Source organism: Epinephelus lanceolatus, chromosome 14, assembly GCF_041903045.1.
Source record: "Epinephelus lanceolatus isolate andai-2023 chromosome 14, ASM4190304v1, whole genome shotgun sequence".
Classification (NCBI taxonomy): Eukaryota; Metazoa; Chordata; class Actinopteri; order Perciformes; family Serranidae; genus Epinephelus; species Epinephelus lanceolatus.
This window is the reverse complement of record NC_135747.1, coordinates 39,014,770-39,042,428: the sequence shown is the minus strand read 5'-3', so window position 1 is coordinate 39,042,428 and position 27,659 is coordinate 39,014,770. Positions and strand designations below refer to the sequence as shown.

At 41.8% G+C, this 27,659-nt stretch overlaps 1 protein-coding gene across 4 annotated transcripts in view; it reads right to left on the bottom strand.

The window, feature by feature from the left end:
• Nucleotides 1–27,379, bottom strand: part of LOC117251225 (abl interactor 2-like) — a 41,427-nt gene extending 14,048 nt beyond the window's left edge. The window contains exons 1-5 of one of the 4 annotated variants that reach the window (XM_078174706.1): nt 27,106–27,376; nt 8,732–8,899; nt 3,036–3,212; nt 2,421–2,438; nt 1,774–1,877 (exon numbers count right to left, since the gene is read on the bottom strand). In XM_078174706.1, coding sequence (XP_078030832.1) covers nt 1,774–1,877; nt 2,421–2,438; nt 3,036–3,212; nt 8,732–8,899; nt 27,106–27,222 — 584 coding nt within the window. In that variant the 5' untranslated portion in view covers nt 27,223–27,376. Of the gene's footprint in view, nt 1–1,773; nt 1,878–2,420; nt 2,439–3,035; nt 3,213–8,731; nt 8,900–27,105 lie in introns of all 4 variants that reach the window. The other 3 variants (XM_078174704.1, XM_078174707.1, XM_078174705.1) reach the window with 3 other exon arrangements.
• Between the last annotated feature and the right edge of the window lie 280 nt (nt 27,380–27,659).

Genomic DNA, 27,659 nt, shown 5'->3' with positions numbered 1-27,659 from the left:
TCAGTCATAAAAATTTTCAGAACAGGTTCAATTTTCTGCGTTTTTCGTATCGGTCAGAGCCTTTAGAGACGTGTGACTGAGAATCAGTGAAGAAAATGTGGCAGCGGGAAACAACGGCGACAAGACAGAGGAACGGGGCGCACAGAATCATTTCATAACTCAGATACCTCACGTTCAAAGGAGGAGGATGTGGCAGCTACGGTGCCAAATGAAGGACAGGGAGGGAGTGGTGACAGATAGATGGGTAACTCCAGTGGAGAGAGGCAAAGGAGGAAGTGTCTTTTCACTTTGTCACGTACTGTCACCAATTTGCGCACCAAACAGAACAATAAACGCAACGGTATCAGTGTGCAAGGTTTCTGTGCGTAACGATTTTGTACAGATGACGTATTAAAAGAATGCATCCGAAAAAAATTGACTCAGTGTGCAAAGGCCTTAAGAAAAATGACAACATGAATCGAGCTCTCACTATAGCGGCAATTACGTATGTCGAAAAAGTCTGAAGAAGAGGAAGAGGAGGAAAATGTGGACGAGGTTGTGGCTGGAGAAAGAGGCCCTCTTGGCCAATTTTGCAACAAGAACTCGAAGTGTATTTATTAGCATCTACTAGCATTTAGCATTGTCGTGTTGATCATCTCATGCTGCATTTCTATTGGTTGGTTAGTAGACATAGATGGTAACAGCAGTCACACAGTCAGATGGTCATCCCAAATTTCATGCACTGTCAGAATTTTATCCCAGGCTCTATTCGACTGCAAGACCATGACGATCTTTGAACCTCTCTCACTGTGTGACGTAGGACCACCATTTTAGAGCCACAATCAAAGATTTCACCACCTTTCGTTCATGCTTGTCATCTTTCGTCTGGGACAGCCCAAAATCACACAGTGTAGACTGGGCTTAAGGTATGTGTAAGATCTAACATGTTAATCAGAGCTTAAGAGATGCTGGAAGCTGGAGTTTGTAACCTTTGTTACAGAGCCAAGCTAGCTGTTTCCATCCGTTTCCAGTCTTTATGCTAAGCTAAGCTAACGAGCCGCTGTAGCTTCATATTTACTCTACAGACATGAGGGTGGAATCAATCTGAACATCTGACTTTCAGATAGCGAATAAATCCATTTCCCAAAACACTGAAGTGCACCTTTAAACAAACACAAACATGACCTTTGACCTCACAGTGTTTGGATACTGCAGAGGAGAGATGTTGGAGAGGAGGGAAAAGGTGTGATGAGGGAGAAGAATGAAAGATGAGAGTGAAGGTGAGACAGAATTGAAACAGGAAGAGAAAAGAGAGGAAACAGAGTGGAGATGAGGAAGAGGAGATACAGCTGGGTGACCTAGATGTCTGAGAACACAACAAGCTTTCACAACGCATGACGTTACTCCTCTTCCTCTGAGCACCGTGTGTGTGTGTGTGTGTGTGTGTGTGTGTGTGATGTCATCCCCCTCTGCCGGGTCTAATCTGTGATAAACTCGCCGCAGGACCCTCCGTCCTCCCACCAGAAACAAACACACACACACACACACACACACACCACTTATTTTAATGTTAGCTCAAAGAACGACACATTTGTGATTCTGTGAAGGGAAGAAGGTTTAAGGTTTACATTATATCTGTCATTGTTTAAACATGTCACCTTGTTCAGACGTCATTCAGGACAAATATTAGAGTCACTGAAATAAAACCATGAAAACAGAAAAGCATACACACATGACAAAGGATGAGTGAATGTCACTGTGTGTATGAGTGTGTGTGTTGAGCTGGGTACATACCCTAAGATGCCCTTGCCCGCCCTCGGAGGGCTCGGTGGTTTCTGGGTGGGGGGGTTGGACCGGGACAGACCACCTCCGAGTTTCATGTTCTGCTGGCCGTTCACCTGCAGAGAAACAGACACACAAAATCAGAGTTTAGCTTGAGATCGTCTCAGGAGAGTCCCCAGTGTGCAGAGTTTTTTAACATCATCATATCTTCTTTCAAACTACCTCATAGTTTTTCTTTTTAATCTGTAGAAAAGGTAAAACTTGGATTGGTGGTTTTGCTTCTGGTTTCCTAAACAGGATAACCCTTATTATTGCAAACAAAAGCTATCCTCCCCAGTTTCTGATGAGGTGGACATGATAACACCTTCTGATGTTTGATTTGGATGTAATGACAGAATGCAAGGGAAACACGCAGAGAAGGAAAACCAGACAGAAGTAGTAGATAATCTGTTGAGTGTTTAATGGTTAATTTCTGATTTAGAACATTACCACCATGAAATTACCAGAAAATAAAGTTTGATTTCTCTTGTTCACTCACTCATTGGATTAGTCACCGGCATTTCTGTATGTACCTTTATAATGGCAGTTTTTCCTCCCTCAGTCACACGTATTACTTGCATTGTTCAGGTATCATGTACAGGTGTGTTGTGCATCCTTACCTTGAACCTCAATAACCACTTAACGCGTCAGTGAAAGCAATGGGAGCAGGAGGAAGAAGAAGAGAACAGTTGTCTAGAGGTTAGTGACGGAGCAACAGCATCATGCAAACACTGAAACAAGAGGCAGAAATCAAACCCCAGATAGAGACACAGATGAAACAGAAGAGAAACAGAGTCAGCTCTAACAGTGAGGACAGGAAGAAAATGTCAAGCTGCACTTAAATCAACAATGACGACATCATTAAAGCCACTTTTACACTGCTGCAGATGCAAACTATCCAGTGCCACACACACACACAGCAGAAACAACCATGCACACAAACATGCAGGTTTAGATCCCTTCACCTTTCAGCGTCATGGCTTTGTTCTCTTCTTCTTCTTAGCATTGCAATCTCTTTTCACAGCTGTGGAATATTCTGTCTTTTGGTTTGTCTTTGCTCTACGTGGCTCATCCACCACACAGATATCTGTTCTTGTGGTGTTTACTAAAGGTTGTAAAACATCATCTCCTCAGGTTTGTAGCGCTGACTGTTTGTATGTAACTATATAGTGACACTATGTGATTTCTACTGCACTGTAAACATCTATAATCCTTTCTGTCATTATTATTCCCACCTTGACTCCATGTCCGATGTCATCCAGGACGCTGTAGTCGATGGGCTTCCTGATGTAGCGCACTGGTCTCTCTGGATTGCCCGGAGCAACTATTTTATGTGAGCGGGACGTGTTCTTATTGGTGGTCAGGATGCCAATCTCCCGCCTCGCTACCTTCTCTTTGTGGATGTCGACGGTCTGAAAAGAGACACAGACAGAGTGGGTTACTGGCTAATTCAAGTGCAGGGGTTTTAATGTTAACGTGATTTATCAAAGCTGAAATTATTGTCACACTGGTGTTGTGGGAAAAAGAGTCTGTTTAAACGTCAGGGAAATTAGGAACACCCCTACATTAATCACAGTCTATTAAGGAGTCTGTAACAACTTGCAGGAGCCCATCCGTGCCCTGTACTGATGTCTTTGTTTGTCTGACTAACAATCCAAATCCTCTAGATGTATTCAGTGAGCAGCTTTCACACTGCAGATATTTCTGGTGTCGTACATTTTAATATGTATGACAACCTGTTCTCCGAGCCGCCAGACAGGACGCGTGTTAATCGTGTTTTCGGTGGTGCATCAGGAGATTCAGGTGTGTTTACTCAGGTGAGATGAGAGAGGTGACAGTTCTGAAACATCACAAAAGGTTTTCATTAACAACAGTGAAAATAACTGAGAGGTGACAAGTCTGCAGCTGTGAATCATCTGCCTGTGTTTATGAGAGTCTAGAGAAAACATCTACAGGCCTGGGTCCACAAAGCTTATTTTTCTCAGCGTTGGCATCGTATTTCAATTGTTGTCTATGAGGATGGTGTATATGGTCACATGCAGCCGCCTGGAGAGAAAGCGTCACGCCCGGCGTCTTGTTTCAGAGTGCTCAGACTTTTTTTGTGTGGCCGCTCCGAGCGCTTTTGGGCCTGCGTCCTCAGAGCATTTTTCTTCAGCAGAAAAGCTGTGGCAGGGCGCTGGGGAGGGGTCCATGTCATTGGTCCGACAGCCCATTGGTCCGACATCCCATTAGTCCGACGGTCCGCGGTGCTGAACGGCTCCCGGTGGGCGTATTCCTACCTTGATGGTGCGCCGTAACCGGCTCTGGGTGAGCTGGGAAAGGCTTGAGGCGAAGCAGGCTCACGGCTTATGTGTTTGCCACTTTCTTTTTCATTTTAACCTACACCATGATCTTTTCCTGACCCTAACCAAGTGGTTTTTGTGCCTAAACCTAACCAGACCTTAACCACAGGGCATCATGATGATTTCGGAACGGACTTCGGAACAATGGGTTTAATATGGTCGGAACAATGGGATGTCGATGTCGGAACAATGGGCAGTTCCCCTGGGGAGTGCCTCATCCAAGCACTTCTCTTATTGAGGTGCTTTGCATGGGTGTGTTTCTATTAAACAATATCTTGACACTGACGTTAGCTAGGCGGCACGGTGGTGTGGTGGTTAGCACTGTCACCTCACAGCAAGAGGGCTCCCGGTTCGATCCCGGGTGTGGGAGCCCTTCTGTGTGGAGTTTGCATGTTCTCCCCGTGTCAGCGTGGGTTCTCTCCGGGCACTCCGGCTTCCTCCCACAGTCCAAAGACATGCAGGTTAATTGATAACTCTAAATTGTCCGTAGCTGTGAATGTGAGCGTGAATGGTTGTCTGTCTCTATGTGTCAGCCCTGTGATAGTCTGGCGACCTGTCCAGGGTGAACCCTGCCTCTCACCCGATGTCAGCTGGAATAGGCTCCAGCCCCCCCGCGACCCTCAAAAGGATGAAGCGGTTAGAAGATGAATGAATGATGTTAGCTAGGTGGCTAATGCAATGCTACATTAACAGAGGGTTAACAGTTAACTTCAGCAAAGAGAATGGTGTTAAAAGCACAACACTGACCAGAAAGATTCAGCGTCCAGCGGGCGATCTACTCGCAGAAATTAGCTTTTAAGTCTTTGTTGTGACAGTAGATAGTAGCAGGCTACTATCTACTGTCACAACAAAGACAGAAAAATAGGGCTGCCCCCTAACAGTCGACCAAACGTCAGTCGACCAGAAAGGTCATTAGTCGCTTAGTCACAGAAAAATAAAACAGAACATAAAACAAACAAACATGAAACTCTGTCAGGAGCTGCCCCTTGTCAAAATAAATCCAAACCTATATGACTGGACCATGTGTGAATTTACTTTGAAAGGACAGACACAGGAAGTGTCCACGCTCAGCAGTCAGACAGGAGTCAGGTTAATTTCCAGGGCTGGTACCTGCGGTTATTCCACAGGCTAGTTAATAACATGTCGGGCAGGAAATCCAAAGTGTGGGATCATTTTGAGAAGGTGAAGGACGAACCCAAGGTGATATGTAAACTCATCTTCATTGGTCGACTACAAACATGACGTATCATCTGAAACATGGAAGTAGCTACATGCCCATTAGCCCACAGCGTCATTAACAGGCGGCTCGCTCAGTGTGTGACGTGCACTTGTAGATAAAATATAGGCCTATATTAATGAAGGTTCATTAGTACGGTTTGTATTTCTCTGTAATGTAGCACAGTGTTAACAATGTTACTGATACTATTCTTTCTCACACCTTCAACTCAAACCACCAAAATATATCATTTAATCATTACGCTCATATCAGAAACATGCAGGAGACTAGTCCACTGATGGACCTCAATGATGACTGTTGGTCGACTAGGAAAATTCTTAGTTGTGGGGGGGGGGGCAGCCCTACAGACAAGCCGATTTTTTGGAAGCAGATCGGTCGGTGGACTCTGGATGTTGCTGGTGAGTGTTGTGCTTTTATCACTGTTAGCTTTGTAAGCTTGAAGTTAACTGTGTCAGCCGTCTGTTAATGTAACGTTACACACGGCACGTTAAAAAAAGCGCTAGGGTGAAGAGTTCCCCATCTTTTCTGCCAAAAAAAAAAAATTAAAAAAAAACGCCATGTGGACACGGGCCCTGAGAAAGAAGAATGAGTGCGTCTGAACTCATCACACAGACACACTGTGCATTTGTTTCATCTTACAGGACTCGGCTGTTGGCTGATTTCTACAGCATGAAGTGAACGCTGAAATGTGATTCTTTATGAGAGGGAGCCTCGCAGCACGAACCGCTCGCCTACATAACAGATGTGACTGTGTCTCGCTGAGCTGAAAGCAGTAATTATGACGTGTAATCACAGTCCTGGCCTGACATGAGAAGCATCTCATTATTCCTGCATGCAGAGTTGATTCTGATTACACTGATGATTATTATTACAGAGGTCTGAGGAGGAGAATGGATCCTCTGTGCTGCTGAAAACTGCAGTTTGATTCCTTTAAGTACTCAGCTTCTGTGTGGAGGGACTGTTGTGGATTTCAATGTTTAATGAATGAAAATCCTTCTTTTTCCTACAGCTGGTGTTAAATAATGAATCTGAACACAGAGTGCATGCAGCCACGTGTCAGCTTACTGAGTATGAATGATGTGTGAGTTTGTAGAGAAATATGAAAGTGCTGGACAAAGCTGCAGAGTTAGAGACTTATACCATCGACAGGAGATTTGAGAGAGCTCAAAACCAATTTGAGAACTGCTCAGAATCTGTTGTGTGCCATTCTTGGGTGGTATCACAGGACATTCAGATATACAGATGTTTATCTTTCTATTAAACAAATACAGAGATGCTGTGTTGAGGATGTGTTGTATGTAGTGCACAACATTTGCCACCGGATGTCAGTCTCTCCTGGTGGAACAGGCAGCTGAACTGACAAACATGGCGACTGTGAGTCGTGGGGAGCGTTACAGGACTGTAAGTAGCCGGTCAGCAGCAGCAGAGATTCTGATTTTCTGCTTGCCAACAGTTTTTGGAGCTCCCCAACAGAAAGGCTCAGATCAGAGGCATACTGGTGCTCCAGCATTTTGTGTAAACTCCATCCATCCTTTTTCATCCGCTTGTCCAGGGGCCAGGTCGCAGGGGCAGTGGGCCAAGCAAAGTACTCCCGACATCCCGACATCTTTCCAGCTCCTCCTGGGGGACCCCAATGTGTTTCCAGGCCATGAGATATGTAATCTCTCCAGCATGTTCTGGGTCTGCCCCGGGGCCTCCTACCAGTGGGACGTGCCTGGAACACCTCCAACAGGAGGCGCCCAGGAGGATCCTGATCAGATGCCCGAACCACCTCAACTGACCCCTTTCGACACAAAGGAGAAGCGGCTCCCTCTGGATGTCCGAGCTCCTCCCCCTATCTCTAAGGCTGGCACCCCACAGAGGAAACTAATTTCTTTCTGAGATCTCTTTGATTTGGTCACTACCCAGAGCTCATGACCATAGGTGAGGGTTGGGACGTGGATGGACCAGTAAAACAAAAGCTTCGCCTTCTGGCTCAGCTCCTTCTTCACCACAACTGTCCGGCGCAGTGCCTGCATCACTGCAGAAGCTGCACCAAACCGCCGATCCATCTCACCCTCCATTCTACCCTCACTCGTGAACAAAACCCCGAGGTACTTGAACTCCCTCGCTTAAGGCAGTAACTCTCTCCCAACCTGCACAGATGGCTTTTATCACTTAGTCATGTATCCTCTTTCTTATTTGTTTATAATTTGCTGTTCACTATTGATCTGTCGTGCTGATGATGGCTCTTTAGCTGAAACATGTCTGTGTCTTTATGTTTTTGTCCATATTAAAGAAGTGAATTCTCACTGGGGATTCCTTCTGGTGAAACAATTTGGGCACACAAATACCATCATATGCCGTTCACCTGGGTGAAATGCCAAGAAAGTATAGAGGTCTGAATAAATAGATACCGCCTGAGCCTATTTTGTGCTCTCTGAAATCTTTTGTCATCAGTAAACTTCCACACAGCGTGGTGTGGTGAGATGTGTGGGTGCAGAGTGTTGTGTAAGCCTGATCAGACCACAGTGGTGATGCTTCACACCTACAGACGGTTTTATTTGTCTGACCAGCTGACAAGAAGAAGAGCCTTCTTTTTCTTCATCTTCGTAGACTCTACACTTTACTGCACTGCTCTGGAGTAACCCGATACTTTAGATATCATGTAAAAAAGTACTGGGTCTCCTTGAGTCGGCAGTGGATGAAGAAAAATCCTCCTCCTCCCTGACACGAAGCTAAATCTAGCTTCATGCTGTTATTAATAAGATCTGTTACAGAACACGGTCCACTCCAAACACACATTCATCACACTCTCCTGTGCGCAGGATGCAGAGTGGAAACACAGAATAGATGTTTCTGCACCGGAGCCACTTATCACTGTTTATTCATCTCTTCAGATTGTTACTGCAGCGTGCTTTGGGATTGTTCTTCTATGTTTTTAATGTGTGGTATCTTCCTGAGATGAGTTCAGCGAGGAGAGCTGCATCCACAGAGCAGTGAACAGAAATGAGCCTGCATGCATACATGACTATATACTGTGTGCTTTCACCCATGAAGCCTCCCACCATGAATAACACAGCTACACTGCACCCATGGTACGGCTCCACGCATGCTGACAGACTAATTTTAGGTTTTAAAAGCATTTTTTTTGCCCGGAGTGGGTGATTAAAGAAATGTGGGTGGGTGAAGTTGAACTGTTATTTCACAGGAGTAGAAGGGGGCTGAATCTCAATTTAATATAAAGACAAAAAGCTGCTTTTAAGCTTCAAGATTTATAGATTTTCTATGATTTACGAAGTAGCCTGCAACGGGAGTTCAGAGACATCACTGTGCAGTATTCTCTGATTACTGAACCAGTACTGGGTCAGACCTGTGAAATGTGGTTGACGGAGCTCTCCATGCGGCGCAGCTGCGAGGCCTGGATGTCCAGCATCTGCAGCACGTTGTTGGCGAGCGTGTTGATGAGGTAGGCGACGCTGGCCAGAGACTGGGTGGTGTAGCTCTTCGTCTCCTCCAGCGCTCGTTCCTTGTCTGCCGACTGCGGGGAGAGAGGAGACAGATTCAGGACAGGAGTCACATCAGTGCCACCATTTTATGTTTGTATATACGCCAGAGAAAAGAGTGGAGGCAGAACAGATTAACACATTAATACAAGGGACGAGCAGCTGCTGTATTTATATAAAGCTTATTTATCATGTCATATTTATTTATCATCCACACTGGTAACCTGTTTGTGTCATTGTAAATGTTGTATGTATTGCACTGCACCTTACTGTTAGCTACTTTTATAGTTAGTCTGATATTTGCTATACATGTGCTTCTTCTACTATGTTACTTTAGTCCTTGTACACTGCGCACTTTGCACTCCTCTAACTTTGTATTGCAACTGCTGTGCTCTCACCTTCTCTCATCTTATTGTCCAGGCAGCCCGCTACGATTAAAACAACTCCCACCCAAATAGATTTTCTATTTTGGAGCTGGACTGTTCGCTATTGGAATATAGTATCTTTCATTTGGTTATTTATAGCACGGCAGAGACAGAGCAGCAGAACGTTGCTTTGAAAGCATTCACTCGCAGCAGCTGCTCCTCTTATCCATTACTCTGATTAGATCAGAACAGACCGATTAATCAATTATCCACCCAAGAGTCACAACCTGCTGCTGGGGCACCTGGTGGTTTAGTGGATGGAGCAGGCGTCCTATATACGAAGGCAATGTCCTTGCTACAACAGCCAAGGGTTCGATCGTAGCCTGTGGCCCCTTGCTGCATGTAATCTGCCCTTTCTCTCCCCCTTCACACTAGACTGTCCTATCTAATAAAGCCAAAAAAATAAAAAAAGGTCAGTAATTTATTCAATGTTTTAATTCCACATTATAACTTTTGTGTAGTAGGCTAGGCTGCAGCACCCGCAATTGTATTTTCTCCACCAAAATGACAGACGTCAAATCAAATTATACATCAAGCGTCTCTAAAATACCATGGACGAAATGCAATAATTAAAATTAAAACAATTTAGAGGTCAAATATTTTAATATGGTGGCTGCTAGGGCCATAACGGTATGTTTATTTGTGTCGAACCGTACGGTACGCGACTTTCAGTTCGGCACGACCCTGTTCCGAATTATTGGGCGCAGGATATTATTTTATTTTATTTTGTTTTGTTTTAATTCAGTTTTTGCGAGCTGAACCATTTAAAATATCTAGTTCCCCGACGGACATAACTGAGTGACAGACTGAGTCCGACCGTAAATCTCCGCTTTCACTTTGTGCAGCGCATTCTCGCATTTGGACAACTTGGCAAGTGAGCCTGACAAACCTGAAGACCCACCCGCAAACCTTAAGTCCTCCGTTCGGGAACACTTTGGTTTCAGGGTAAAATACGAAGATGGAAATAAACAAGTGGACAAGACAAAAGCAGTGTGCCGACACTGCAGAACAGCAGTCATGTTTCCAAGTACATACCCGACCGCTGTTACAGCTGCACTGTACTTTTTTTTTTTGAGTAAAATTGTTTAAACAGAAGTTTATATTTATATTTTTTATTCAAAACGTGTTTAAAAAAACAGCAGGACTTTATTTTTCACTTTTATATTTCTATTTTTCATTCAAAAATGTGTAAAATAAAAAGCAAGATTTTATTTTTTAAATTTTATATATTTCGATTTTCAATAAAGTACAAGATATTTAATAGTTGTCTATTTTTTTTCATTACTGTACCGAAAAAAAAAAACGAACTGTGACTTGTGTACCAAGGTACGTACCGAACCGTGATTTTTGTGTACCGTTACACCCCTAGTGGCTGCTGTTAAGTCATTTCTTTATTACTTAATCTTTATTTTTTGCTGTATTTCTTTGAGGCTTTATTCCCCTCACATTCTCCTCTAATATCTATCTTTTCTTTGTCTTTCATTCTCACGTCTCTCTACTCCTATTTCTTCAGCAGTAAAAAGTAAAACTGTTTAATGTTTTTTCCAGATTCCATTGTGTTCTATTTCAATTTTCTGAAGACTGTGTTTTATTATTCAAGCACATTTTGTCTTAGAAAAAGCATCTAATCATGTGCGTGGATGAATAACATTTTAACAAATAAAAAAGAAAATTGAATAAATATAAATATAAACACAAGACTGCATTCTTGTTGAAGTGTTTCAATACAGTTTTAAATTTCATATTTCATCCTTTTGTAAAATAAAGTACACGACATCTGAGCTATATGTCGCTCTGCTCTAAATGTAGCTGTTAGTGTCTAATTCCTCAGTTTTTTGGATGACTGCAGGTCAAAGAAAAATGTCAATCTCATCCCAGCATCAAAGAATAAAGTCATTTCCCTCACAAATTAGTCAGATTCCTTCCTGTATAAGGGTCACTGGTCACATGTTTTAACTTCCTGTGTATAAAACCCAATTATTCTTACTTTCATACATGTATTTTTACTGTGTTAACACCTTCTTTTGAAAAGCAGATGTAGTCATATGTGTGTTGTTTCAATACATTTACAGGTGGTTTGACTACAGAGATGTGAGTGACGACTGGTTTGACACAGGAACATTAGCCGCTACCTCCCAACCACCAGAGAAGCAAAAGTGGACGGGATTCTATCAAGCTTTGCTAAGCAAGAAAAAGACGTTTTCTGTTCCTCGCATCTCTGCGGTCAAATTAGTGTTAAATTTGGGGACAGACACGGACAGAGCAGAGCGAGGTCTCAGAGTGTAGAGCAGATGAGCCTGATCAGCTGACTGATTAAATTTACTGTCCAGACTTATCTTTTTACACCCACTATGTGGAGGAGCTGAGCCTTCCACTAAAACATGTTACAATGCCTTAATCTTTATGAACAGTAACTGTTATAATATGACAGACAAATGGACGTCAACTCTACCGACCCTAATTACACCCTTCCACCTCTTTAATGTCATAATGAAGATGGCAGACAGCATGATGTCAGAGTGAAGCTGTTAGCTAATGGATACAGATACAGAACGATAATGAATGGAAATGCTCAAATGTACATCAACATGTGCAACCATGTGCATGAGCACCTTTATGTGTGTGTGTGCAACATGTGTACTGTATGTGAGCAAGGGACAGTAGGGACAGTACAGAGAGACACACTGATGTTAGTGTGTGTGTGCTGAAGCATGATGTAGGTCAGTGTAAACTCATTCATGCCCGAGGTTGACAAGAGACACACTGACACCAATGTGTGTCTCGCTTACACACACACACACACACACACAAAGGTTTTGTGAATGCAGAGCTGTCAGGTTTTCTCTGAAGGAGCACTCGTCTCTTGTGTCAGTTTGACTTCTGATACAGGAACAGAAAGATGATGATCGTTTACAGTGTGTAGTCTCAGCTGTGCGACATCCTGAAACACTACAACACCTCCGGCACCAGACACGGTGCAGTATGAAACATAAGTGACGGTTATGCTAACAGGTCTTGATGAAGATCACTACCTGACGGGACAAAAAAGAATGAGAGTTTGTATCCTGCAGAAGGAAAAAAGTGTTTACAACATCACGTGTGGAGAAACATCGTCTCTACTGCAGCAGGGAAACCACCATTCTGCATGATACTGTATTGGTGCAGATCTTTAGACATGAAAGAGGGTATTGTTACTTTCATCACCGTTCTGTAAAGCGATGAGGTACCATGGATGTATAAAGAAAACTGGATACAGTGTTGGAGGCAGGGCGGAAAGTTGTTCAGTGGTGCATGAAACCTAAAGAGTTTGACATCCTGGGTATGACATTACCTAGATATTCTGCATCGTTTGGCCCATAAAGCAAGTGCCCTACAGCCTTTTGCAAGCTGAGCAGCGCTCCACTAACTTGAATGAGGATAAAATGACTTGATCTTGCAACTCTTCTTGACTTACCAAATGTTATTGGACAGAATGGATTACATTCTGATAGTGAAACGAGTCACTTTGCAGGGGTTTTGACACTCAAAATAAATGTATCCAGCGATTTACATACGTCACTTTCCCGATTTAAGTCGAGGGGAAAAGTCTTTTTGGGCCTCATGGCATCACGTGAAGGACCCTGACGTTACAATTACATTATCTGGCGACTACATAAATTGCCTCTGAAGTCTGGCGCACATTCTGGAGACCTGTGAGCTACATGTCATTTGACTAGTTTGTGTGCGCTAGAGGTTGGTAAAATAAGCCTCTGGCTAAAGGCTTGCTACGTATTCACACTATGCTCATTTTGTAAAGCTAATTATTAAATTATAGAAATCCTAAATACACCTAACTGCTTGTCATTATTGCAGATGAACATGAGTGCGTGCACCATCCAGCTGCTGCTGTGCACTCATTGTTGAGTTCTACCTTTTCAATCTCGTCAACTTTATCAATGACTTCCAGATATCTACTATGTGAATCTGTGAATTTAAAATCATTAAAGATTCGACTCTTTACTTCTACCGCACTACATTTTGGAGACAAATATTCACTACACTTATTTAACAGCTTTAGTTACTTTGCAGATTGAAAAATATAATATATATTTAAGGAAGAAAACAAAAAAGAATATAAAGCCAATATATCAACATAATGTGTTTAATGTCTGAAACTGAGCAGAAAGAAGTGAATACTAACCAAGATTTTTTGTTATTTTATCAATAGGGTTGCAGCAATATACAGGTTTTAAGGCATATTGTGATATAAAAGTTGATGGTTATCATACCATGTACGCGTGCTTATCTACAATACTGAAAAATAAATGCAACTGGACGGAGATTCTCCCCTTTATTTGAGTTATTTTCTGTAGGGAGACCTATTACACAAACTTCCATTACGAATATGGTTTCAAGTTTAAATTATAGTAATAAAACATTTATTTATACAAAAAAATAACCCTTTCATTTTCATTCCGTCAAGGGTCGTCCTGGCTGATCCTGATAATAATAATAACTCTGCAATATCGTGATACTTTCTGAGACCATCATCGTACCGTGAAAATCTCACACTGTTGCAACCCTAGTTATCAATAAACTAAATATTTAACATGAATATTCCAATTCTTCGCATCAAAACAACCAAATCAAATGCAAATGAAACATAAAAACCCCAAATAAATTATGTTTTATTAATTTAATAATAGTTGGCACAAAACATAGCAAAAAAACCCCAAAACAAAACAAAAAAAATGCAACTTTTCTGAAATTTTCACTGTCTCCTGCAATTTTTTCACAACAAATATGCCTAAAACATCGCAACTTTCATCGCAGTTTTTCAGAAAAGCTGCCGTGAAATCAGGCATTTAGGCCGTAACAATCCTGAAAAAAGCCTGCGAAATCCTGGAGGGTCCAATTTTGGATTCAACAGTCCCAATCATAAATCAGTCTATTAACTTTTTATCATTTATTTCTAGATTCCTTTAATCCACTGATCTCCTTGGCACATTTTTGATTTGTTTTCATTTTTTTACTCATATATTTATGTGTCTACATGTTACTGTATATCACGTTACAGTATGTGTGAAAGGCAAGCTGTGGTGGGATCAATAAAGTTGTCTGAATCTGAACAACCCATCATTATATAAAGTCTCTAATATTAGCTCCACCTTTAGCAGCTCCAACATTAGTGACGAACACATTAATACATCAATAATTATAATCCAATAACATGATACATATTATTCTGAAATGGGCCATTGTGCATGACTACATTTGCTTTTGGTACTTTAAGTATATTTTGATACTCAGTAAGAATTTAAACGCATGACTATGACTTCTAACAGAGTATTTCAACACGGTGTTGATACTACATTTAGTAAAGTAAAACTCTCGACACGCACAGGTGCAGAAACACCTGAACTAAAACTATAAATCTTTTCTTTCCCAGTTTAACGTCTCTTTCCTCCCCTCCCTCTCTTCATCACATCCTCCTCCTCATTACATCTCTTATTTTCTCCCTCTCCTCTCTGTCAGCCATCTGATGTCCTGTTAGCTGTGACCTAGTTGGAGGGCTGCCTCCTCTGGCCTGAGGACAGGGCAGAGCCACACACACACACACACACACTCATATTACTGCTGTTTTTTTTAAAAATGTACGCGGTTGATGATGACTCAGATCAGATCTACATGAAATCAGATGCACGCTCTGATTCCTCTGACCCCTTTTTTAATGAAGACACACTGTGGGTCACATTCCTGCTGTTCGCTGTTTCTAAATTATCCTGAAAATATGAATCGAGCTGACAACATCAACATGGAGAGAGCTTACAACTGCCTGAAGGTGTGGTGGCAAATTATACTCACAGATGAACACATTTCAACAAATGATGTTTGGAAAGAAAATACCCAGGTTTCTCTTTCTGTCTCCCTCATCTCTCTCTGTTTTGTCGGCTCTCTCAAATGTTTAGCATTTCAGTTACTGAAAGTTAAATTAATCTTTGCTAGTGAATACATACTGTATGAGCTCACTGTTTTATCTTTCTGGCCTCAACGTTGGTGTCCTTCTGGAGACATGAAAAATTTGATCAGTCTAATATCTGCGTGGGTATTAAAAAGTAGTTTGTAACATAATTTCGGTTCCAACAGATACAGACAGCTAACATGCTGCAGGTCAATACTGTTTCTATCTATGATTTGAGCGTGCTATGCTATCAATCCATCCATCCTTTTATCCATTCATTTTCATGCGCTGACCTGAGGCCGGGTCGCAGAGGCCGAATAATCCAATATTTACAAAAACAGCACAGATTAGAGAAAGATCCAAACACTGAAAACAGATTTTCTTAAGTAATTAATTATCTCCTAACCCCTCACGTAACAAGTAACCAGCCACCAGCTTCAGAAGGTCGTGATCAGCCCATTAACTGGTCATTATTGGTTGTCAGGTGGCTATCTCTAGTGGCCATGCTAATCATGACGGGTACAAAGGAGGAAGTCACGTGACATAGTATTAAGGGCAACAAAGTCCTCTCAGGGAGGAGGTTTGGGTGGATGGATGGGGCAAACAAACACAGGACTTTCACCCAGGAGACCGCTGTTCATGTCCCATGTGACACCTTAAGTCAACGCTGAGGTAACACACTTAACATGCGTAGGTTAAGTTGCATAACAGACATACTTATTTTAACCCAAAACCACAATCATCTCCTAAACCAATCAACAGCAGCCATTCATTTTCAACCACTTATCCGAGGCCGGGTCGCAGGCTGAACAAAGTACTCAAGACATCCCTTGACGCTTTCCAGAAACACTTTCCAGCTCCTCCTAGGTGATACTGAGGCGTTCAAGATGTATAACTCCTCCAGTGTGCTCTGGGTCTGCCCCGGGGCCTCCTACCAGTGGGACAAACCTGGAACACCTCTAACAGGAGGCACCCAGGAGGAACCTGATCAGATGTTGAACCACTTCAACTGGTCACTTTTGACATGAAGGAGCAGCGGCTCTACTCCGAGCTCCCTCAGGATGTCTGAGCTCCTCCCCCCAGGCTGAGCCCAGACACCCCACAGAGGAAACTCATTTCAGCCACTTGGTTCCGAGATCTTATTCTTTCAGCCCCTACCCAGAGCTCATGACCATGAGGACTTAGACGTAGATGGATCAGTAAATCTAAAGCTTTGCCTTTTGGCTCAGCTCCCTCTTCACCACAATGGTCCGGCGCAACACCACTCCAGGCCGCCTGTCCACCTCCCACTCCATTTTACCGCTCACTCGTGACCAAGACCCCGAGATACTTGAACTCCCTCACTTGGGGTGTAGCAACTCTCTCCCAACACAGTGGGGCAACCCATCATTTTCTGGCAGAGAACCATGGACTCAGACTTGGAAATGCTCTCATCCCCACCTCAACCTGATGTATATCTGCAATCCATTTTTGTAACTGCAAACTTTTGATGTTTACTTGTGCAAATCTTTATGTGCTCACACACTGGAACTGATTTGTGCAAATCTTTTTCATTTGTTGACAAAATCAAATCTATTTGTTCATATTTTTTTTACACATTCCATAGCTGATCAAAACATTTTTCCACGTTCACACATTTGACAGTATTTATACAAAATGTTTTCACACATTGAGATGTGGTGATGCACAGTTACAAGACTTTTGACCCTGTTTTGTTTCCATACAAACAGACCTGAGTGTGTGTGTGTGTGTGTGTGTGTAGCATCTACATCTGCAAATTACAGACATGTCAGTCACACTGCCTCTGCTTACAGCCCATGCATGGCAGTGTGTGACAGAGGGGAATGTGTGTGTGTGTGTGTGTGTGTGTGTGTGTGTGTGTGTGTGTGTGTGTGTGTTACAGCACGGTACACCTCATAAGTGCCTCTCTCTTTGGCTTTGAACTGGATCCAACATGTCCCTGAACCACTCATCTAAAACACACACACACACACACACACACACAGGTCTGTTTGTACCTTCTCTCAGCAGCTTGCCTTTACCTTACAAGGACAGGTCCCTCATGTTCTACAGAAGGTGTTTAAACCTCTGACACAGATAAAGTATTCTAAAAGAAGAAGTCTGGTATTTTGCACTTTAGGCCCCATTTCTGGGTTGTTTATGATGAAATAGAGTGGTTAAGACCAAAATAGTGACGACTGCTCATTTTCGGAGAATTTGGCTTTCCCCTACCTGGCTTAACACTGCTGCCTATGGCCACGTGTGAACCTGTCCTAAAACCACCCTAAACGTTCGTTTTCGCACATAGCACTGTCGAGCCGGCACTTTCGCTGAGCTAAAAGACTACAATGACTACAACCTTGTCGTAAACAACCCCCTTTCCGTTTCCAGTGGCAGATTACTACCAACGGACAATGAGGCTTCTATAGAAAACCAATGGATTAGACAAAATGTCAAATAAATCATCACGGAAACCACAGTTTGCTACGATTTTTATGTCAGACCATCAACGAACACCACTGAGCACTTGGTGAGTTTCATGGCTTTGAAAACGAACATTTAGGGTGGTTGTAGGACAGGTTCACACATGGCCATAGGCAGCAGTGTTAAGGCAGGCAGGGTAAAGCCAAATTCTCTGAAAATGAGCAATCATCACTATTTTGGTCTTTGCCACTCTATTTCATCATAAACAACTCAGAAGTGGGGCTCAAAGTGCAAAATACTGGACTTCTCCTTTAAATAGAACTGAGCTGCCAAACCATAGGGTTTTTTTTGTGCACTTTTTTTGACTGCAAACTTTTGATGTGTAACATGCAATCCACCAGACCGACCATATCAAAAATCAACCCAACTATAAAGGGCAAATCTGCCTGAACCATGTTGACTCTGCATTTTATCTCTTTCTAGAGCTGCCATTTTTCACCAGTGCTCTACAGTCACATCCACTGAAGACGAGGAAACACAAAGACCTCTAAAGCCCAGTTCAGACCAAAGATTTGCGACGAGGTGAGCTGAAACAGGCACAATAATGTAAGCAAGCAGCACCAATGTCTGAAACCAGCACACCATGAGGACGGAAACAGACGGCTCAGTGGGGACGGAGCACCTGCTGCAGCGCGGTCGTTTTGACTTGACCAGCGGACTTCACTAGCTGATTAGCTGTTGAAACAGGTGACATGCTTTACGTTCTAAAACCAGCTGCCGTTGATTTGACCAGCTGAGCTGCAGGTGACACCATCGTGCAACTTTTCTCTGCAACGTTTTAAAACGGTTTTGTCTCGTTGCAAATCTTTGGTCTGAACTGGGCTTAAGGGACGCCCAAATTTTGCCATAAACCAACATGAGTGTCTCAGTGACCTGATTGAAGCCACACCTCTAGGTTTGGTAAATCCATTACTCAGACTGGCTGTCATCTGCAGCCTCTCCCCTTTAGTGCAACCATGGGAATATATCAAAACTGAAATTACGACTCTATAAATGACCAAATTTAAGTCACATGAGTGTGTTTGGTGATTTTATTCCTTCAAACAGGACGTCAACTGGTCAAGTCATCTTTATTTATGCAGCTTAATGTGACAAATAACAAATTTATCTCACAGGGCTTCAAAGTGTGTCCACCCTCTGTCCTCAGATCCTCATTTTAGATCAGGAAAACCCGTGGAAAAAACTCTAACAGGAAAAAAATGGAAGAAGGCTCAGGAGGAGCAACAGAGGAAGGATCTCTTTTAAGGACGGACAGACAGGAAATAGACTGAGATAGTAAAGTTACACTACAGACTACCAGGATGTCTGTGTGACTGACTCATTGTTTCAGAGCTGTTCTTTGGTCCTTGTTTAAAAGTATTCTGGGAGGTGTCGTAGATGTAGGCAAGGCAGGTAGTGTGAAAGTGCTCTGGTGCCAAATAACTGCAGGAGTGAGCAAACATAAAACAAACTGTGAACATTAAAACTGAGTTTTTCCTCCTTTTAAACTGTGAAATCATCATGTGACCTGCTCTCCGGTCTCAAACTGCCAAGCGTTGGAGAAACAAACCCGTCTTTCCAAACTCTCAGCTTGTGTCGCCCCCGCAGGAGCTGTTCCTGGCAGCGACACTGAAGGTGGAGGCTGATACTCCTTTAACTGGAAAACCAATCACCATGGTTTCTAACCCCAAACACACACACGACCAGCGTCCACATCCAGCCTCCTGCAGTGTACCATGTGTTTTCAATGAGCAGCAGGAGGTCGAGTTACATTATGACTACCTCTGCTCACAGCTAACTAGTACCAGCTGTGGAGGACCCAGAGAGGGTCTGAGATGGGTCTGCACATGCTCAGTAGAGGCCAGCTCAGGGGCTTCACTGAAGAGTATGCACTAATGTTTATGAAAGTGAATGTTGATTAATGGATGCAGAGTTTTGGTTTGTCTTCCTGCTTCAGTTCCCTCAGTTTCATATCATGGTAGCTTTGATCACATGTTGCCAACAAGCAGTAACGCAGCATGTGTACGGCCCTGTAGGCCATCAAAAATGTACTTTGGCTATTAAATTTAGGGGCCTGGTGGCCTGTGGGGCCAGTGCTTAAAGTATTCCTGTCTATCCCTGTTTTAGCCTGTTTTTCTCTCGCCAAAATTAGCCTTAGCATTATCAAAGCTAACCATACCTGTTATGCACAGTGCTAACCAAGCTAGCAGCTAGCATTAGGGTTAGCTTCACCCTCTTCACCCAATCCATGAAAATATGCCTCGATCAGTCCAAATACCAATCTTTAGGTTCAGTCCAGCTCACATTTTTGTTTTACACATTGTGCAAAAACAAAAATTCTGATTACTTTTTTAATTATTAATATTACAAATACAAATTACATTTTGGTAGCCTATTAGAGTAATAAAATCAACCCCTTTTTCAGTCCACCGGCTGCAATTTGCTGCAATAAAAATGACTGAAGTGAGAAAACAAACTTAATCGTAATATATATTACGAGGGGTGGGAATCATCAGAGGACCCACGAGACAATTTTATGGCAATATTACTGTAAATATACTATGATATGCTGAGTATTACAATAAAATATATATTGTGATATATATTGCGATTTGTTCCCTTTTTTTCCAACTGCAAATTATTTCCCCAATGGAACGTCTGAGTTGGTGAAAAAACATCATAATAGAGTCACATACCTGGGTTCACGTGTTTTTAGCATGTAACAAAAGCCTTCATTTTCAACAACGCTGTATGGACGCAGATCTTTGCACATGAAGTCGTTGATGAACTGTGGTATTTTCTTTGCTCTCTCACAGTTGGATAGTAGTTTTGTCGAGCTAAGTGTGTCCAGGGTTTAGTGTTAGCTTGGCCGTCAGCGGCTAACGCTATTTATGTGAGGTGAGCCCTCATGGTCGTATTTTATTCTCATATGACTGCTTGCAAATTTTGCGTCATATCCGAGTCCTCCTTTCCTTCTGTGTTAAAAAACGACATAAGTCAAGCTATAATTTAAACATCAATGGCGCATTTCTGGTTCCTCCGGTGCCCCCATATTTGTTTTGATGAACTTCCTGCCAAATGCCGCTGACTGACACCTCTGCTGACCTCACCAGGAAAAAAATGCCATCAGCACCATCTAGTGGACCAAAAAAGCAACTGATTTTATTATTCTAGCACCAAAAGTTGTATTTAAGTGTGCAAAGTAGTGTTGTCACGATACCAAAATCTTTGTTTCGGTACCGATACCAATATGAATTTCGATACTTTTCGGTACTTTTTCCTAAGGAAAAGTCCTTTTGGATACAAACCTTTAGAACAATAAATAGTAAGGGTGTAACAGTACCAAAAAAAAAATCACGGTTCGGTAAGTACCTTGGTACGGACGTCATGGTTTGGTTGCTCAAATGTTTCACCAAGTTGGTGTTGTCTCGTGATGTCTCCCTTTGCGAGGCAGACTTTCTCTTGCCTTTTTTCACGTGTGCCAGCTGCGAATGTTGATACAGGTGTTGTCATACACACCACTTGCGCAATCTGTGCTCCAGTAGGAACAAGGAAGGCGTTTGTGTGCATAAATGAATTAAATAAATTAATGAATTGAATCAATTTAAAAAGGACCGGTATTTTCCAAATGCAGTATAGTACCGTTTGGAATACTCTAGTATCGCGGTATTATTTTGGTAGCGGTATACCGTGCAACACTAGTGCAAAGATGATTGATGTATATATAAAAAGATCAATACTTGGTGTTAGTGTTGTCATGATACCAAAATCTTTGTTTCGGTACCAATACCAATATGAATTTCGATACTTTCCACCAAGTTTGTGTTGTCTCCCTTTGCGAGGCAGACTTTCTCTTGTCTTTTTTCACATGCGCCAGCTGCGAATGTTGATACAGGTGTTGTCATACACACCACTTGTGCAATCTGTGCTCCAGTAGGAACAAGAAAGGCGTTTGTGTGCATAATTGAGTAAAATAAATTAACTAAGTTTATGAATTTAATCAATTTCAAAGTACCGGTATTTTCCAAATGCAGTATAGTACCATTTGGAATACTCTAGTACCGCGGTACTATTTTAGTGATCAGAGTAGACACAAGAAAACAAAATGACCTGTCTGACTGTGCACGCTCTGCCTCTGCACTGTTTGTTAAAATGAATATGAACATTATTCTTATTGACAGTATAACAATGAGCGGCTGAGACAGATTTAATCCCTACAGTGTCTGATAGCCCAGGAGGGGGCCACACAGGGCCAAACAGGACATGGGTCAACCCTAAATCCAAATATTTAGCCCATAAAACAAGATCAACAGCTCAACTGTTGGATTATGTAACAGCTCACATCATCTGCTGGCAGTGGGAATGTAGGCCATCCAGTGGGCACTGAGCTAGGCCCCATTACGACGTGTCGTATGAACAGGCTAATGAAGTGGAAAAGAGTCTTTTTATTCACAAAGACGTGGCACTCAGAGGACAACGCTACTGCTCACAGAGACAGAGAGGAGTGTTAGGAGTTATTCCAGTGAAAGAAAAGGAAGGAAGGGTGAAAGGGCACGAGGGAGGAAGAGACAGAGAAAGGAAGGAAGAGGGGGGAACTTTGAAAAGGAGAATTTGAAAAGGAAAGTGAGACAGTCACAGAGAAAATGAGGTCAAAATAAAGAAAAACGTAAAGGGTGAAATGATGAAAGAATAAAGGAAACAAAGAAAATATGGATAAAAGATTCTTTAATTATTAAATATTTATCTATGGGTATGTAAACCTTAGAGAAGACAGACTATACGCAGCTCATCCTGTTGATTGACGGCCGCAGGAATGTGATGAGGATGAAATCTGGCGATGAACAGGTGTGTAATAAAGCCAACTGAGGAAGAACAGTTGTCCATAACAGCTTTGCCAGCCCACACACACACACACACACACACACACACACACACATCTCCACTAAACAAACACAGAGAAACATGTCAGCCCAGTAATCTGATATCTAACCAGCTCAGAATGTAAATAAGAAATGGCCCATATTTCTCTGGATGTAAAAGACGAGCAGATCTGAAACGATTAGCTGATCAATAGATTAATCTGAAAAGATTTTGATAGATGATCATTTAAGTCATTTTTCAAGCAATCATGCTGCTGAATATCACCTGGTTTGCTGCATTTCCTTGTCCACTATAATAATAAAGTAAATATCTTTGCGTTTAGGACTGCTTATCGGACAAAAAATGCAACTTAAAGACGTCATCTTGGACTCAATTTCACTATTTTCATGTATATTTTGGACTAACTAATTGATTAATCCAGCTTGGTTACTGTGGAGCTCATGGTTGCCATCAAGGCAATGTACAAATAGAGCCGTTACGAAGTCCCTTCTTTATGTCTCCTTTGCATTTTTACTTCGGCTGTAAAAATAGTGCATTAGTTTTGATCAATTAATCACTGGAACTGTTGATAGGAGCACCGTTCTCTGCAGTTTCTGCAGTAAGGACTTTACGTACCATACTTCAAGCCTGAAATACACACAAAGTATTTAGCAGCGAAACTGGAGGTCCGAGCTAGCACAGCCTCTGATGCTAGCGCTAGCAGTCAGCCTCGTCAGGCCACATTTGACCAGGTGTTCAGACACAAACTGAGTCAGTCTACCTGTGACCGACTAACTTACTCCTTTACAAAATGGACTGCAGAGTAGTTTGGGTGGTAGAGGACGGGGGGACAACTGTGTCCAAAATACAGCAGCTTTACTACGACACATCTGACAAAATTTATTTGAATTAAAATAAAAAAATTAAATTCTTTCACAGCAAAAGTTGATATATGTCAATCAATCAATCAATCAACTTTATTTGTAGAGCGCTTTTCCTGCACGGACATGCAACACAAAGTGCTTTACAGAATTAAAAGCAATTAACACAATTAAAGAAAGAAAAACAATTACAAAGAAAGAAAGCCCCTCCCTCCCACCCTTCATACTAGACACATATACACACATACACACACACACACACACACACACACACAATAGGGAGACATTGCATGGCACTGAGGATCAAGGAAACGCCACCTTTGGGGCCGTCCACAATGGGAGGAGCCGCAGGCCGTGCCACTGGGGGGGACCAGCACCCAGGCCCCCCGACTCCGACAGACAGGTGGACCCCCACATCGAAGGGAGGAGCCCCCAGCCGGCCGGGCCGAAGGGACCCAAGGACAGCACCCCCAGTAGCAGACCCGACACAGCTCCCAGTGTGGAGGACCCCCCTGAGGAAACACTGGAGTTAAAAGCTAAAGACTAAAAGCATAAAATAGGACTAAAAGAATAAATAAAATAAAATAAATACAGTACCAAAAATAAAATACATACGATTATAAATAAAATAGAATAGATACAGTACCAGTGATAAATAAAAACAAAAAAATTTAAGATTAATATCATCTTAAAAAGCAAGATAAAAGCAGCAACATAAAATGGGATAGAACCAGATAAGAACATAAGAAGAGTTTAAAATATTAGTTAAAAGCCTGATTAAAAAGGTGTGTCTTTAATCTTCTTTTAAAAATATCAGCAGTCTCTGCAGTCCTGAGGCTCTCCGGCAGGCTGTTCCACAGGTGGGGGCCATAGTGGCTAAATGCTGCCTCACCATGGGTTTTTGTTCTGGGTTTTGGTATGGTTAAAAGGCCAGTGCCGGAGGACCTCAGGGACTGCGAGGGTTGATATGGTAAAAGCAGATCAGATAAATAAGATGGCGCAAGGCCGTTAAGACATTTAAAAACAAGTAAGAGAATCTTAATATGTGATTAATTTAGATTAATTAATCACAGGGCGTCTAATTAATTAGAATTTTTTTTAATTCGCTTGACAGCCCTAATTTTTTCACAGAACCAAATAATGGCTTGCTGCTCTAGTGTGTGATTTTAGACAGCATGCCAGTGTCCTGGAATCAAAAGAGGCGTGATGGGCGTCAAGTGTAAGGGGCCGTTTTTACAACAACGATTTCAGTAAAAACGGAAAAGTCTGTCCTTTGCGTTTTAAAAAACTTCTGCGTTTATATGACGACGTTATTGAAACGATCCCCGTTCACACGGAGCTGCAAAATCTACTGGAAACACTGTAGTATGCACGCCAGGTCAATGGGTGGCAGTGTAAATTTTGTTGCTACAGTAACAGATCTACACTTCACTTCAAATCAACAGGATGAGCAGCACAAACAGAGCTCAGCATTGTTGTTGTGACGGTCGGCATGCCTAGTGACTGGAACCGTAATGCGCATGTGCGAAAAGTCTCCGTTTTCAGAGGAACTGCATATTGCACGTTTATATGACAACGGAGACGCTGCCGTTTCCAAAACGTTGCACTCTGGAACCCGTTTTCAAATCGTTGCGTTTTCAGGCACCCAAAACGCCGCTGTTGTGTAAACGATAGGCCAAAATGCAACTAAAGTTCACCGTTTTCAGTTGAAATCGTTGTCGTCTAAACGGGGCCTAAGACAACAGCGTCGGTCTCTAGTTCGACATAAAACATATGCATCGGCTTTATAAACAATAACAATGGCATTACCAAGGCAATAATAATCTGCTCGGAGGGTAAGGAGCACCCAGACCTCAATTTGTGGACATTTTTGGCTACTATTCTTCTTTGAGTTAGCTGCTAACTGCTAACAGCTACCTTTAAAATCTCTCACAGTGGGTCACACGCATAACACGTCATCAAAATGCCACACCTGTGCTGCTCATGATCCTGTCCTGCTGGCTGTCACTTTTATACAGACATAAGTTTGATGCTGTTACTACCACAGATTCCGGCTTCATGGTGAGACAACTCTGTCCCCGATGCCATGATTGTACCTTTTATACATAACAGCGAATCGGAATAACGGCGTAAAAATTCCACCTTGAAGGTGCAGTATGAAAGGGGCTAGGGACTTTACATATTTGTGTATTTGTTTATGTATTTGGATTAGCGTTTACTGGCACAGCAGCTACTCTCGCTCTCTCAGGAGCACTAAAAAATTCATCTACAACAATTTAAATAGTCAATTAATTATTTAATTGACTTATAAAGCAAACAAGCCAGAAATTAACTGAGTCTTGATTCAATAATGTTAATATTTGCTGTTTTTCTGATCTTAAATCACTTTGAATAAACTATCTTTATACTACCATTACTGGTCAGAAACTGTGATGAGCATTTTTTCACTGTTTTCTGATATTTACTAGACTAAATAATTGATTGATAATTCTAAATAATGTTATGTTATGTAACCTTTATTTAAACTCGTGAGTTTAAATAATGATGCAAATATGTATAATACCATTAAACTATGTAACAACATGAGCACATTACATAACGCGGGTGGTAAAACATTATGATTAAACGTTTTTAATTCATCAGTATTTTTTTGAAGGTTATTGTATTCAAATGTACTCTTGGTTACATCCCACACAGCCATTTTCTCATATCATTACACTGCCAAATGAAACTGTTTGGCATCATTGCACATCCATTCTGCTTCAGTAAACTTGAATTTTCTTATAAGATTTTTTTAGCTTTTCTAAAGCTGGGAACACACTTTATTTAGTTATGGCTATTTTTAATTAACAGTAATGTAATCGTTTATATTTTCCTCTTCACAGACATCTATACCACTACAGTAACTGGTCTGAAACTGGATTAAAAACAAATTTGTGTTTCTAAACTTGTAAAACTACAACTTGTAAAATGAAATTCTTTATTCAACCTGTCTATATTTAATAAAAATCAAAATTCTATGTGATTATTACAATAACACCGTGTTAAAAGAGTATTAATTTAACAGTAAAGTTCACTTTTAACTGGGCCATCCTCTTCTATTGATGGTGCACACTCCTATTTTCATTTTCAGTGCATCACTACTGTAGTTTTGCTCTATGGGAGAAACGTCACACCAGACTCCCATTGAAATATCCCCATTTAAAGATTCCCTGCTTGTCTACAGATGCTACACACATTGTAGAATATGCTTTAAGACGTTTTTAGACTAAACAACAGTCGCTCTTTGATTCGGCATACATGTAATAAACCAATTCAAAGCATAAATATGTAAAATGTCAACTTTAATAAATAAATAACTCGCTCTCATATGACATTCTGAAAGTCACGTTACACAGTTATAAAAGTTTAATTTCCATAAAAACAGACGTGTTTTCTGGAATATTAAGAAGCCGAATTAACTTTAAGGTCCCAGCTGTTCGATTTTATAACAGATCATTTTAAACTCTGAATTCATTGTGACTTTTTATCTTTCATAATAAAGCCATGGGTCACATAACGGAGCCTGGTGCTGTCACTCCATCACTCCCCTCTCCAAACCGCCCACTCCCTGCTGCTGTGCCTGTTTTATAACTTAAATAAACACCTGGTGAACAAACACCGACAGGTACCTGGACATAGTTGCTCTCGCAGTACTCCGCTACTCTCTCCAGGTTAGTGTAACTGTCCAGTAAAGCTCTCCGTCCCGCAGGAATTTCCTCCTCCAGCAGCATTTGTAGCTCCGCCATCTTTACATGCTTCTACTACTAACGGCTGCGGCGCGCGCTCACTGGATGGATCCCGCTGCCTTCATGGAATGTGGGAGAAATCACAACACCGGGCGAGAAAAGATGGAAGAGTGGGAATTTTGTGTCTCACTCCAGCCTCTGAGAGCGGAAATTAAACCAAGGCATGCTGATTGACAAATGACATCGACCCTGACAGTGATATCTGACAATAACAGGAAAAATTTGAACAGATAAATAAGAGAAAGTAGTCTAATTATTACGATCTACTCAACTCCATCAGTTTAATGAAGTGTTCAGGTGCACCTCGTCAACAGAAAAACTACCACAGGATGTAATTGAGACAAACTTGATGAATTATTAGGATCTTTTACTTGAGTAAAAAGTAACAATACTACAGTGTAAAAATACTTAATTACAAGTCCTGCATTCAAACCTAA